The following is a 14,224-nucleotide window of genomic DNA, read 5'->3' on the forward strand; positions in this document are numbered from 1 at the left end:
CGGCGAGCCTTTAAATATGCACGAGTCACTCTTCGTGACCGCAGCGGGCGGCAAGATATCGTGCAGCAAGTTTAAAGCCGTAGAGTTCTGCAGTGCAATCTGTCCAATTAGTATATGTAGTGTACCGCTACGGCTTCTATAGTAACGCTTTAAATATACGCGCATAAAAAACGAGCGCCTGTCCGCTTTAAAGCTAAAGACGTATAAGTGCCCATGCGAAAGTATAATGTATCGCGCGCAATTACTCCGCAGCTTTTTTTCAATTTATTTCGAATTGTTACAGCTAGTTTACAGCCTCATTAAAAAGTCGACCTGTACACGAATAATAATAATAATAATAATAATAATAATAATAATAATAATAATAATAATAATAATATAATAATAATGCATGACTCCGAAACCCAGCTTTTAAGGGGTGGAAAGAGGTCTGTGCATCTCTGCTTTTAAACTCCTGTTCATAAACTGGTTAACAACGCACAAGCGAAGAACAAAAGCAGCTTCATCGGATTAAAACAACTTATTGCGCAAATTTCTCAGGGAGAATTAATCCGATCATCCCTCTGTGCATGCTAACCTATCCAAGCACTCCTCTCTACGCGTGCGCGCCGCTGATCTTTTTTTGTTTTTTTTTTTTTTTTTTTCGCGGTGCGGTGCAGGCACAGAGGTCCCGATGGAGTAAAAACGCCTCCTCCACTTCAGAAGTTCGCAGCAGGGGCAACAGTGAGCAGTCAAAACAAACGCGCTCCGCGGTTTTCTCGGCCCCTCCACAAGCCCCGGGCGTCCCCACGAATCAATCGCTTGACTCAAAAGCATTATTACGGGCAATAGTGCATATACAAAAAAATGAGACGGTTATTACAGCAGCGCCTATACGGACCGAGCAAAGTCCGCACTGCGCGTGTCGTTCCGAACTGTCAATTCTGCTCCTTGAGCAGCGCTACGCGGAACCCGAATGCGAAACTGTAAGAGTGGGACTCACCAACATCCATCCGTGCACAACACTCCGCGATAGATCTAGGAAGGGCCGTTAACGGGCTCCGAAAGGGGTTAAAACACCGAGGTCATGGCCGCCACTCGGCGCTTTGCGAAGGCGTTTTCGACGACCCACCATGCTCAACGAAAACATCCGCACAACTGCAAAAACTCCGCGCGGAGCGCCGCATAATGGTGTTTGTGGCAGCTGCCGACAGAGGACACCACCGTATCTGTTTGTGGCGATTGCAGCTACGAACGAGAGAGGCCGCTTCCAGCGACTGCGGTACACTTTTAGTTATCAGCAGTAGATGGCAGGACAAGCGCGCATCGCGTCATGCGCATTGTAATCTCGGAGGTCGATTAAAGTGACGTTGTGCAGTCTCGAAGGTCAGTTAAAGTGGCGTTGTGCAGTGAACATTTTGAGCACAAGAGGACGCTACATAATACGTTACTTCAGGAGTGAAGCGTTTGTCTCAGACAGCCTCAGGTCTCGCTTCACGTTTAATTCGTCCACTAGCATATTGCCGCAGTCGAAGCCTCCTCCTCCAGTGTGAAACACGCGTGTAGCAAGAAAAATGATGGGCCCTGGACAAGTCCCGATCCTCGTTCTGAGTAAGAAAACGCGATCTATTTTTCACATTTAAACTGCTCGACGCTCGAGTCTCGTTTTCGCTACACACTCGTGCTTCCCTTCTAGGCCAGAACACCAAACGAGAGTCTGGTAGGAAAGTTCAGATCGAGAATGTTCGAGCTGCAAAGGTGAGTGATTGACTGCGGCGTGACAGTCGAAATTTGTAGTACGTAGTTTGAATGAAATTGCATCAGTATACCGCGAAATCCCGCTTTCTGGGACGAGTTTTTGCGCGTTACTTCTCAATTGTGTACTAACCGGGCCTGAATGTGCAGTACGTGCGAGTGTTTAGCCCGGTGCCGCGCTCATGTGTCGGCGTCGCTAGGCTTACTTCGATGGGCGACTCCTCCACAAAGAGCGTCGAGCATGTGGCGTGTGAAAGGCTAGCTCGGTCTGAGCATTGTTATGAGAAGAATAAAAATATACATGTGTGTAGTCTAGTGTGCCTGGAGCCCCGGTTTTGGTCTAATGCAATCGCTAAACCTGACAGCCTTGTTATCGCAGCGCGTGGACACGCTGAACACCATAAAAGGAGATATTTCGGCAAGTTGAAGGCGAAGAAGGCGGCTGATTTGAAATATTTCTGAGCCATGGTTCAGTTACGCAGAATTTTTTAAGCGTTTTTCCCCGCTCGTCAATGGCTGCCATGCTTGATGAGTGGGTGCGCACAATAGAAATGCTGGAAATCGCAAAAAAAAAAAAAAAGGCGTAGCGTGGAAAGCAAGGCACTAACAGTGAAGTTGGGTACACTGCTGAACTGTTTGCGAAAGTTCCTTAGTCAACGAGCCACTAGATATTTTGCTGCGCTGATTGTGGACCTGCTCGTGGCCGAGCGGGCTAACGCGCTGACCTGGCAATCGGCAGGTCGGTGGTTCGAATCCCGGTGCGGTAGGCTCGCTTGACAATGTTGTGGCGTTTTCTTCTGAGCTCTTATGGGTGCCCAGTGGTAATGGTGATGAAACCTCATGTGAACTCATTCGCGGTTTCCAACTCGAGGGTCGCGTGCAAACGACCCAGTGACGGCCTGAGGTGTCTGAATTACCACTGAGCAGCAAAAAGCTCATTTTTGTTCAAAGGACAAGCAATCTTCTTTTCTAATAGTCAGGGAATATAATACTTGTAAGACTATGTAATCAGCAGTGCACAATACATTTCATTTTTTTTTTCTAGGCTGTTGCTGATGTTATACGCACTTGCTTGGGACCACGGGCAATGTTAAAAGTAAGTGTTTTTATTTTATCGTGAACATTTATTCTTGTTGTTTAGCAAAGCACATTAACATTGGTTATATGACATCATGACTGCATTTGGTAGGTCGTCAAAGGTACATTGCTGCGTAGCTGCATTGCTTTGTAGGTGCCGAGTGTTCATATTACACACACACAAACCCATTATTTTTTTTGTTACAAAGCAACACATTGCTACAGATTATGCGAATGACCATTGAGATTGGTTTAAAATCCGAAGGACCGGTAAGAGAACTTATCATTACGTGGGTGCAACCATGGGCGTCGGCAGGGTTTCGTCCTGGGGAGTGCAAACCCGTGTTACATCACAATGGGGCTTGAGTAGGGTGCATGTGTTAGTGTGACTTGGTGGGGGGCAAGTGCCCCTTATGCACCCCCCTGCCAATGCCCATGGGGGCAACCATGTTGTAAGTGCACAAGGTCTTCCAATTTTTGCTATTGTCTTGTGCACCTTCTTCAGTCTAAGTAAGGTCTTACGGGATTCAAAAAAAAAAAAAAAAAAGTTGCAGTGCAGGGAAACAGGCTATGTGATTTTTTTTTCTTTTTCGTGTCTTTGTTTAGCGACATAGCTGCCTCCTATGCAACCAGGCATTGTGTGTAAAAAATCACAGTGAGCCTGCTCATTTGATATTGGGAGGCCAGCTGTAAACAGAGTCTTTGCTTGAATGTGAGACTTCGAATAAAGAATTAAAATTCATTCAATTTAATTTTCTAGATAAGTCTGTCTCTCTCCTCTATTTAGCAAAAGCCCTACAGTGCCATATAGGCATTATGTTATTGTGTTTTGAGGGAAAGTGGTGCGAATATTGAAAAATATATATTGAAAAAATGAAACATTAGTTTTGCCTCAAATGTGTACGATGCTATGAAGTCAGTAGAGTCGAACCTATTGAACTTGGGTAAATCGAATTATCCTTTATATCGAACTGTTTTCGAACACTACAATGCTTTACCGTCAATACATAGAAAAATCTATGGCTCCATTGAACAACAATAACCGGAACACTTTTATATACATCAAACATGAGGCAGAGCATAACGCCCCATGTTGGCTTTCCCTTACTGATGGGGATTTTCTCGCAAGCGTTTTAGGACGAGGCCACAAGGAACAAGTAAAAACTACTGCTTGCCATCACGTGCTTTATCTCATAATTCGTCATCATCGTGCATGGTCACCATTTGCTTCTCTGCAATTCTATGCTCCCTTTGTTAAAAGGGACGCTGCAGGCCAATATCAAGTCAACATGGATTATTGAAATAGTGTTCCATAAACCTCTTCGTGCTTGTCTCGTGCCAAGAAAATGCTTAGTTTGAAAGAAAATCCCGTTTTAGTGGTCTGCATATCGTCAGCGCAATTCAAACTGCCCACCTCCATGAACAGCCTCCTGGCGTAGCCATGCCCGCCCCTTTACACGCTTTACTGCTCGACAGCCAGCACTGCGGCACATCGGAGCAAGGGGCTTTAGCAGGGCACAGCCCAGCGAAAACGAAACGAGGATATTGTCAACAGCTTCTTTTTTTGCACGAATCAGACTGAACTGCAATTTTATTTCGTCTTATAATGCACTGAAAGGTTCTTCTCTGTCATGGGTAGTTTGAGTACTTGTGATTAATTGTACAGAGGCGCTCCTACATCGTGGGGCTTGCACTCTGGAATGTCTCACTGGTAGCGCAAATCTTGTCCTACATTTAGCTTAATTTCTTGTTTACTAAAGCAATGCTTCTTATAATATTGACATTTCAGACGTTCTCAAGCATCAAGCTTTCCACTCTGACATGAATTGTTATTTGCCATTAGTGTCCCTTTAACGTGATGGCTACCTTGAAACGAAAGAACCTGCTGTTCTCCGTAAAGTTGAAGATGTCGAATGTAGAGAAGTGTGACATCACTGCTGGGTCCACTATCCCAAGAAGCACGCTAAGTACAATATTGAAGAACAAGGCCGACATTAAGAGCCTTCTGGCAGCCGATGAGTACGCACAACTACGATTGAAGACGTTGAGGCACTGTTTAGATTGAAACCGTATTTTGTTGCGTATAACCCGCCCCTGCATATAACTCACACCGCCAACTGCAAATAGCAAAAAGTAAAAAATAATGCTTATCGCCATGAAGCCGCCTTCCTTGCATTATTGTGAAGCAGTGCTGCAAAGCCAACTTGTGCACCAAAATTCGCATAGAACATACGATAAATTCTTTAAAAGTTTGATATCAAATTATACAATATATCAAACTGAGCCCCCCCCCCCACCCCCCGCCCTTTTCTTTCTGCAAGTTTGATACATGTGGTTTTGACTATACATGTTCATTACTAACAGTAACAAATTTAAAAAAAAACCAAAGAAAACAAGCGCAATACATTGCGATAGCTATGGACCTAGTAAATACACCTACGTATGCCAGTAAAAGTTATGATATATGAACCGAAATGATTCACATGTCGTAAATTCAAAACGAAGCGTGTGTACGGACCGTCAACCTATCTTTACGAGGCACAATGGTGGTTCCTTGCCGTTCGCATCTGTCAAAATGCTGACATCCTATGTAGCTGATGCCTAGTGCCACAGCCGCTCACTTCACGGTTCATTTTCTTGAAGCACGGTTGAGAGCGCTGCAATACAGTAGCGCATGAGTGCAGTCATGTGGTTTTACTTTAAATTCCACTGGCTTTATTTAAACACTGAAAAAGATCACTGCGCAGCATGTATGTCGGAACCAAAAATTGGACTGGTTGTTTTGTATGCCCTCTACAACATACAAAATGCACTTGGCCCTTAAAGGGACCCGCAACACTTTTTCGCATGGTCAGAAAACGCAATTGGTAGTCGAGGCTCCTGAGAACACGCGAGCCAAACATTATAGCCCAGCACGCGGCCTGGAATTTACAATTAATTTTCAAAGTAAGCTAGAAATCACTCCCTCTTCTCTCTACAAATGATGCTATATACCCAAATCACTGCGCCATATCCAAGTCCACAGCCATTGGCTGATTTCAGCATCATGACCGCCATGGTTACCGTGGCCGCGCAAGATGCCACCACGTGCCCGCGATCACACTGTAAGCCGTGCGTTCAAAGAAAACACGAAAAACTGCTCAAAGTCATGACGTGCGCTGGCAGAGGGACACATCTTCCTGCTCCCTTATCATCCCCCTCCCTGCATAGCTTTCAATGCGCTCGCTGGTACGAAAGGATAGCAAAGGCACTTAAAACGTGCGGCAGATCCCTGTAACTCCGCTCATACTTGGCGGGTTCTAAACGTTTTTGCAGCAGTCGATTCATGAGGTAATAAGCTTTTCTAATGAAGCCATTCAATGATTACTTAAAAAAGTGTTGCAGGGCCCCTTTAAGTAAATATTAAAAAATTTTGTATAATTGGCGTTAGTCAACTCATTAAGCACAATCTAATATATACCCTAACGAGCACCACAAGACAGTTTTTTTTAATTCTTGGTTCTAGTTACGTGAAACACCCAGTTTAGATGCACACATGTATGCATGTCCAGGCTGCGTTAAATCCCTCATTTACAAACAAGTAGATAAATCCTGTAACCACAATGAACTTCAGAAGCGCCGACATTACATACTGCAAGTTTTGTCTACTAGCGTGTTCTCTGCTCTTGCTCCTTTCCTGGTCATTCGGTTTCATTAGAACATGTCTGTTAAAGACCCATTTAGCTGGTAAATTTCTCCTAGCCTTATGGGTATTCGTAGTGCTTTCGGAAATGCATCACGGTGACATTCTGCTTCAACTGTAACACATGGCTCAAACGTGACTCAGAAATTTTCCGAGTGGAATGGCCTCACTGGAATTCCGTCAACAAATTGTCATTGTGGTTTTAGGAAAATGATTGATAGCGTACGATAATGAACTGGGTTCTGTGACATTTACAAGTAAGGTGTTTGCACTTGAGCACTCATTTCAGATCATGCAAGGAAATGTCAGTCTCCGAGGGAACCTCTGCGTTTTGTACAGTCGCTTCAAAAGTTTCCCGCGTGTTTACAGCAAATAAAAAGAGGCCGCGAGTGAAGTTACTTGTGGAAATAGTATATCTGCAAATTGATTGGCTGGTTCCACAATCTGCTTCAGTTTCGGCTTGCAGCCAGCCTACTTGCCTTTTTTTTTTTTTTACCGCTCTAGCATGCTCTGTGGCAACCACTGTAAAATTGCGGCGAGGGGGGGGGGGTGAATACATTTTTGCAGTTTGTTTTATTACAAGTTTACCTGTCTAGCTGTGAAACTGTTTTTAAGGTTTCTTTTTCGTTTGCATGCAAGGAATATGTATCTGCTACCTGCTTTAAATTGCTAGCAGACTCCTCCATCATAGAGTACACAAGCTTTCATTTAGTTTGACAACAGAGCCAATATTTCGCAATTTTTTTATGTATAGTATTACCTTCCTCTGTCAGGCTCGCTTACTGCTACTACTCCTGGGAGGACCAATCGCTCTGCGTGACAGGTAATAGGAAGTGAATATAAATGAAGGGCTAGAATCCTCTCTGAAACATCGTGCCAGATGTCTGTACGAAGTATAATGGCTTGCAATAGAGGCTGCGTGTAGCATAAAATAATGAGAACTTGCCTTTGCGAGTAACCATACATACACAAGTGTGCATTGACTTGTGCCATCCATTTGTTAGGGGCGTGCCTGGGCTCTCTCACTGTCTGCATGACCCAGTGCTGGAAAGCCCATTCCACTAGCCTCAATGGGCCCTGCCTCATTTGTGAGCAGTGGCTAGGTCGTGCGTCACCTCTAGCCCTTGCTTGCTTTCTCTCCTTTGTGCAGTCGTAACACTCAACGTTAACACTCGGACCGCAGTCCGAAACGACCACCTAAAAATAGTGTTCACGACATAGACCCTCCCATTGCCTTTCTTTTAAAAAAAAAAAAAAGAAAGAAAGCTCGTTTTCACAGTTTTAGCCGGTGTCTGGGGTCCTTTCGTCACAGTTTTTTGGGACGTCATGCATTGCTTACTGCCGCTCCTCTGGCTTTTATTTATATTTCTGTCCCCCTCGCTATGCCTTTCTTCGGTATTTTGAAATGTTGGAATTGCTTGGGTGCACGATTGACGGTTATTCTATTGAGGTTTGTGATACACCAAATAACCTTCTATATCGTCGTTGTGTCGAAAGTTCGTCATAAATCTGCCGCCTTGAGGTGTGTTTGCTGTAGTCAGTCTCCTCGAGACAAGCTACAAACTGAGGAATGTGGAGTTCCTGAAGTATATGCAAAAGCTTCAGATTACCAGGAAGATACCAACTATAGTCTATGCCCGCTCGCCCCCGCTTATCAAATGCGCTGCGCGCTTCACTGCCGACGCACTAGGAAGTATAGCACGCAAGTGGCGATCCTCCCGCGCTGTGCGCGCACCGGGGGTTCGCGTTCCGCCTTTGCGCGATGCAAATCCCGCACAACTCTGTGCAGCAGCAGCTTTCGATGTCTCCAAGGCCGCGCCGCTTTTTCCGCGTCGTCGTCTCGGGAAGCGGTGTGATTGTGTATCCGGACAGCGCAGCTGGCCGATTCTTTTCATTTATTCGCGGCTGGAATCGGGCGACCGGTCAAAGCCGTGGTGTTCGCAGTCGTGCAGTACGTGGGCTGCCGCGCGAGTCTGGCGCGTGGAGCAGTGGAGCGCCGCCTTTTTTTCTTTTTTTTTTCTTCGATGCCGTCGGCGTGATAGCGCGCGTGCATCCGTAAGAAAACGGAATGCAGCCGAGGCTGAAACAGGTGACAGTTGAAATGACCATTGTCTTCGTTTGCGTGTCGGCCGTCGCGGTTATGTTTCGCGCTTCAGAAAATCGAGGCGCTTTGCCGCTGTTTGTGCGTTGTACTGAGTCGCGAAAACAAAAGCACCAGTGCTGCGCTTCCGCGATGTACTCTCGGTTGTTTTGAGGGCATTGAAAATGCTTTTCTCTTTTTTCTCTGTGAGGCGCCTTGTAGGAAAAACGGAGCACTAAAACAGACGCGGCACATCAATATTTGCGTGGAGAGAGTCGTCATGTATTGAGAGCCGGCGTACTGGTCTTCGATCGGTTGCTGGTCGTGCAGCGTGCCTGTTGAGCCGAATCTCCGTAGAATACGAGAAGTCCGCGTGGTAGTGGCATGTCGTGCGGTTTTGTTTACCTCGCCAGGACCGCTCATGGTTCGATTTGACGTCGTGCACGAACGAGCCCGGGCGGCTGACGCTCTCTCCTCGTCTACGTTTCGTGCGACTGAGAAACCTCGGCGGGACGGCGCGCTATCGCGATGAAGGGGTGCGACGACGGGCCGGGCTTGCTCGCTAAATCGGGAAAGCCTCGTCAGGCGGGCGTCCACGTTTTCGTCACCGTCGCCTGTGTGCCGTCGAACCCGCTGCTGTTTGTAGCAGCAAGCAGCACCTCGTCTACGCGCAAGCAGGCCAACGATTGGCCGTTTTGCGGACAAAAAGAAAAAACGCTTTGCGCCGGTTTTCTCCGAATGCATCGAACTTCGGCCGTCCGTTACAACGTTGCACCGCGCGTCACGTGGTTTCCAAAAACTAAACTGGCTGTTTACTACGGTTGCGTTGCATGACGGGAGCTGCAGAAAGCAGCACCTGGCCCGCACTGGAAACGTGCGAGCCACAGCGCTCAGTTTCTTTTTCTTTCTCTCCCGTCGTGCTGGCCAGAAAGCAAGTTCCATGCTCTACTCACTGCTCTCTCGTCGTACGCTCCGTCGGCGTTCCCGTCGGCGGCAACAGATCATCGCGGCGTCCGCTACGTTGATGACGTTGTCATGGCTACCGATGGCTTGCTCAACAAGTTCACTCGCAACAGGCGGCTGCTACTGTTTTCTAAATGCGCGCGCGCGGGTGTCTCGCACGCGCCGCTCACTTTGGAGAACGCCTGCGCGCGTTTGGACGCGAGGCGTGTGTCTAGTGCACCTGTATCACTTTGCGTCAGGCTCGGCGGCGGGCCACATTGCGACGCGGACGATAGAGGCGCGCTGGTCGCTTCTGTGGAGATAGCGGCCCTCACCATGGATGCCTGTTCGTGCACAAAGGCATTTCGTATACTTCGCGTCAGACTGGCCCATGTTTTAATATCCGAAGTCATCATTACGCACATTTAGCCACAAGAAGTAATTATGGCAATGCCGGTTACCTGTGACCGGTCTGACAAACACATTTTAAATTGCAAATGAATTTCTAGCATTCACTTAAGTTTTCAGGAGAAATGGCTATAGTATTTTCAAGACCCCGAACTGCGAGCAATAGCTTGAGGCACCATGGAAAGGTTACGTGTGGTTTCCAATTGCTCCTCCAGAAAATGGAGAGAAGTGTACTTTTATGCATGAGTATTTTCTTGAGACATTGATAGCAATATGTAGGCACTTTGGGTAAAACCAGAGTTGTACGTAACATATTACGAGTAATCGATTAATTGTAATCAATTACATTTTCCTGTAATTTTGTAATATGATCGATTAGTTTTTTGGAACTGTAGCGTTCTGGGTTATTCAATTACATGTTGGAGTTGATTACCTGTAATAAATTACTTTTCTTTTCAAAATCAGTCTTCTACAGCAGTTCTCATCACGACAAATACGCGACCGCTCTGTAGGACCGTCTGACAGGACAGGGGGTCCCTACATAACTTTTTTTTTTTTTTCATCTTTTCCTTGGCCTTACCTGCAAAGCCTTACCTAAGCGCCAGCAACCGCAAAACACGATGTTTCATAGAGCACATGGACACTAGCATCGAAGCACTGCGCAGCTATGAGCTGGTGCACTAGGTGTTCCTACGTTATAATACCTCCACTCCCTCCAGCGCATGCATTGAGAGTGTTCAGTGTAGGCGCTGAGCTCTCAACGAGGAAGCATGGAAGAATCAACGACGACAACTTCAGAAAAATTCACCGACGATTACGACACTGCCTATTGCGATAAGTTGAGGCAAATGCTTCGGCGGCGCGCACCTCAGGATTCTGGCGTCGGCGTTGTTGAGCCTCTGCTCGGGCAGCTCGTTTAGCAGCAGCAGCAGATGCACTTCTGCCGGTAGCGTCACTCATTGTTCAGAAAGAACTGGCTGAGACTATTTTGTGTATAGGTACACGGCTTACATTAAGAAGAGAACGGCATGAGTCGCGTGACTGGCGTGGACAATTTCGTGCAACACAGTTCGCATCAACCGCCGCAGACTGAGCGTTGGGCGACTGCCTCGCTAACTGGGAGACCGCGGAAGGCAGCACATGAGTGCATTTCACAACAGCCACCGCCGACAGGCCTCCGTTCATGCAGCGCTTTATTTCCATATGTGGTATCGGTGGACACCACTGTCGTTCCCTCCTTGCGCTCTCTTCGCTATCACCGCCTGTTGTCCTCTGCTGTGCTTCGCGTTCGCTCTCTTTCGTCCTCGTTCACTCTGCCGGTTACAACACCACTCAATGCAGGAACGGGTGTCTAAGAGCTGTGCTTTAAAACAATTCCTGTTGAAAGTTAACATTGTGCAGTTAACAATGTGCAACACTACATCACAGAAGCCACAGTAAGCCTCCCAGCCTTCTATCTACCCTACAAGCCACAGTAGTTCGTTGTAGTTTGAGTAAACTTGTGCTATTGTGTTTCGGCAATAAAATTTTAAAGAGAGGTATCGCAGAAGTAGTGAATTACATTTCTGTAATTGCTCAGTTATTTTTCTAGCGCTGTAACTGACCACTTTAATATATTACATTTTAAAGGAAGTAATTGTAAATTGTAATCGGTTACTTATTTTCTGTAGCGTGTACAAGTTGGATAAAACATGCTACAAAATGTTGCAGGTACAGTAGACCCGGTATGTATAACTTGGCCTTGATGCCGGCACTTGAAATGTGTCAGCTCTGTGAAGCAGTAATGATTAAGGCATCCTGATAGGCAACAAATTGTGATTTTGTTGGTGTGATAGGCTGTGAGCGTCTACATTGACCAACCTCTTCGCTGTGCATTAACCAGAAACTTCTTAATTAAAATTGTATTTTTCTGTCATCGCTAACTGCTGTCATTATAGCAGTGACACTCTACATTGGTGTAAAATTGTAATAGGCCGCAACTGATGATGTTTATCTTTTGGTTTATACATTGCTCATAAAGACGAGGGCAGAGAAGTGTTCTAAACATTACTTATGACATTGTCTACAGCCGTGCATCTTACAAACCAGCAGTGTCTTTTGTTGATGTTTGTTGCTGAGTGTCAATAACATGGTCCCTTTTTTCCATTCTCTCCCCAGATGCTTATGAATCCCATTGGAGGCATCATCATGACAAACGATGGAAATGCAATTCTGAGAGAAGTGCGTGCCCCACGTTGTTTCTCTTCCCTTATTTCTTTAATCATGTTTGGTGCTATAGTATCCGCTATCAGCGCATTCAAGGAGTTTGCAGATGTAATGAGCAATAACTCTTCTGCAGATCACAGTTCAGCATCCAGCCGCCAAGTCCATGATTGAGATCAGCCGGACTCAGGATGAGGAAGTTGGAGATGGCACCACATCTGTCATAATACTTGGTGAGGCAAAGAATTGTTGAACTAGAGGAAACTGCAACGTGTGTGTGTTTGTGTGGGTTTCTTCATCAACACTTAAACTTGCGTGGAAAATACATAGTGTAATACAACCACTACTGCATAAATAACAGCATGTCCTATATGTGTGTCATTAAGCCTAGCCTCCCAGTGCTCTCACAGTCACGTTATGTGATTACATTCACATTGTTCAATATGTTGATTCACAGCTGGTGAACTTCTTAGTGCTGCGCTGCCATTCTTGGAACAGAACATGCACCCAACGGTCATCATCAGTGCGTATCGCCAGGCTCTTGAAGACATCATCACCATTCTGAAAGATAAAGTCAGGTTAGTAGCAACTTGAGATGCCCTGCATATTTTCACGGCAACATGAACAGGAATTTACACTTCTCTCCTCTTCACCTTTCAGTACCCCAGTTGATGTCAACAATCCGGAACAGATGACCGAGATAATCAAGAGCTGCATTGGAACAAAGTTCATCAACAAATGGTACGTTTTTACACCATGGTATTAAAGCCAAGCTCATCTCATTGCTGAGCACATTCCAAAGAGAGTGGGATACATGAACAGTTGTGTGCAATAATTCAAATGAGTGTGGGAAGAAACCCTAGCTGATTATGATTAACCAGGAATTCCAAGCATGTGTTGTTCATAGCCAACTGTAGATTTGTAGATTTGAGATGTGAAATGTAACTAACCATCATTGTTACTGGTCTAATTTTATTTCTCCCTGCAATAATGGATTGAGGTAAGAGCGTCCAGGCCTACACTGTCTCTATATTGACTTGAAATGCAACAAAAGTTTCGAGATTGTTTGCTAAGGCACCTCCTCATGCTCTGCATGCACCTCATCTCATGGTACAAGATAGAGTTTAGCTCTCTGCTGAGGCATCAGCTGTTTTGCAGGCACATAGGTTTTACCAGATTTTCTCGCATGTAACCCTCACAAAAAAACTTAAAATTTGGAGCTAAAGTCAAGACAAAAAACACAAATTCCGATCTACCAAGGTGGCTTCATGGCAGTGCTTCACAGCTATGCAAGGAAGCTAGCTTCACAGCAATACTCGATCATTTTTAGAAAATTTTTCACAAATTGTTGAGGGTGCGAGTTGTACGTGAGAAAATAAATCCTACATAAATGTTTGTATATTTTCTAATGTAAATGATAGGTTATTGTATATGCCCTTCCCAAACATGAATAAATAGTCCATCACAAATGTTTTCAATTGCCAACAAATTAGTGCTTTTGCCAACGAACAGCTCGCTGGTTTAACACACGTTAATTCGGAAAATCGGATCATTCAGACGTGCCCTCTGGTCCCGGCCAGCATATGCATTGTTTAATGGCATCAAACTCTCGTTAATTCGGTCGTATTGGGCCGCAACCCAGTTAATTCGGCTGGTCCTCTGAGCACACCGAGCGTGAAGTGCCGCAAATGTGCAACGCAAAGGAACGAAAACTGCGTTCGTGGACAGCCGTGTGCTTTCTGAAAGGCGTGGTTGCCATCTACAATCGCTTTGTTGTTACGTAATAAGTCATGGGCTCGGAGCACATTTCGGCTTAAAACACGGGAGTCTTGAGCTATGGTCCCGATGCGAAGTCGCGAATAACAAAAATTGCGTCTTACACTGCTGTTTTGCAAAATAAGTGCTGGATCTACGTATTCGTCAAGAAAATGAAAGGCAGCCGCATTTTCGGTGCAAGTTAAAACGTTTGAGGCCTGTGTACTTAGATTTAGGTGCACGTTAAAGAGCACCAGATGGTCGAAATTTCTGAAGCCCTCCACTATGACGTCTCTCATAATCAAATCGTGGTGTTGGGAAGTTCAACCCCAACAATTATTACA

General features: G+C 45.6%; 1 protein-coding gene across 1 annotated transcript in view; it reads left to right on the forward strand.

The window, feature by feature from the left end:
• Positions 1-1,463: 1,463 nt before the first annotated feature.
• The window catches only part of LOC119386137 (T-complex protein 1 subunit gamma), a 28,046-nt gene continuing 15,285 nt past the window's right edge, over positions 1,464-14,224 (forward strand). Inside the window, exons 1-7 of the mRNA XM_037653481.2 lie at positions 1,464-1,590; positions 1,676-1,737; positions 2,780-2,830; positions 12,081-12,143; positions 12,262-12,358; positions 12,583-12,703; positions 12,786-12,866. Of these exons, the coding sequence (XP_037509409.2) occupies positions 1,554-1,590; positions 1,676-1,737; positions 2,780-2,830; positions 12,081-12,143; positions 12,262-12,358; positions 12,583-12,703; positions 12,786-12,866 (512 nt within the window). The 5' untranslated portion in view covers positions 1,464-1,553. The remainder of the gene's footprint in view (positions 1,591-1,675; positions 1,738-2,779; positions 2,831-12,080; positions 12,144-12,261; positions 12,359-12,582; positions 12,704-12,785; positions 12,867-14,224) is intronic.

This window comes from Rhipicephalus sanguineus, chromosome 3 (assembly GCF_013339695.2).
Source record: "Rhipicephalus sanguineus isolate Rsan-2018 chromosome 3, BIME_Rsan_1.4, whole genome shotgun sequence".
Classification (NCBI taxonomy): domain Eukaryota; kingdom Metazoa; phylum Arthropoda; class Arachnida; order Ixodida; family Ixodidae; genus Rhipicephalus; species Rhipicephalus sanguineus.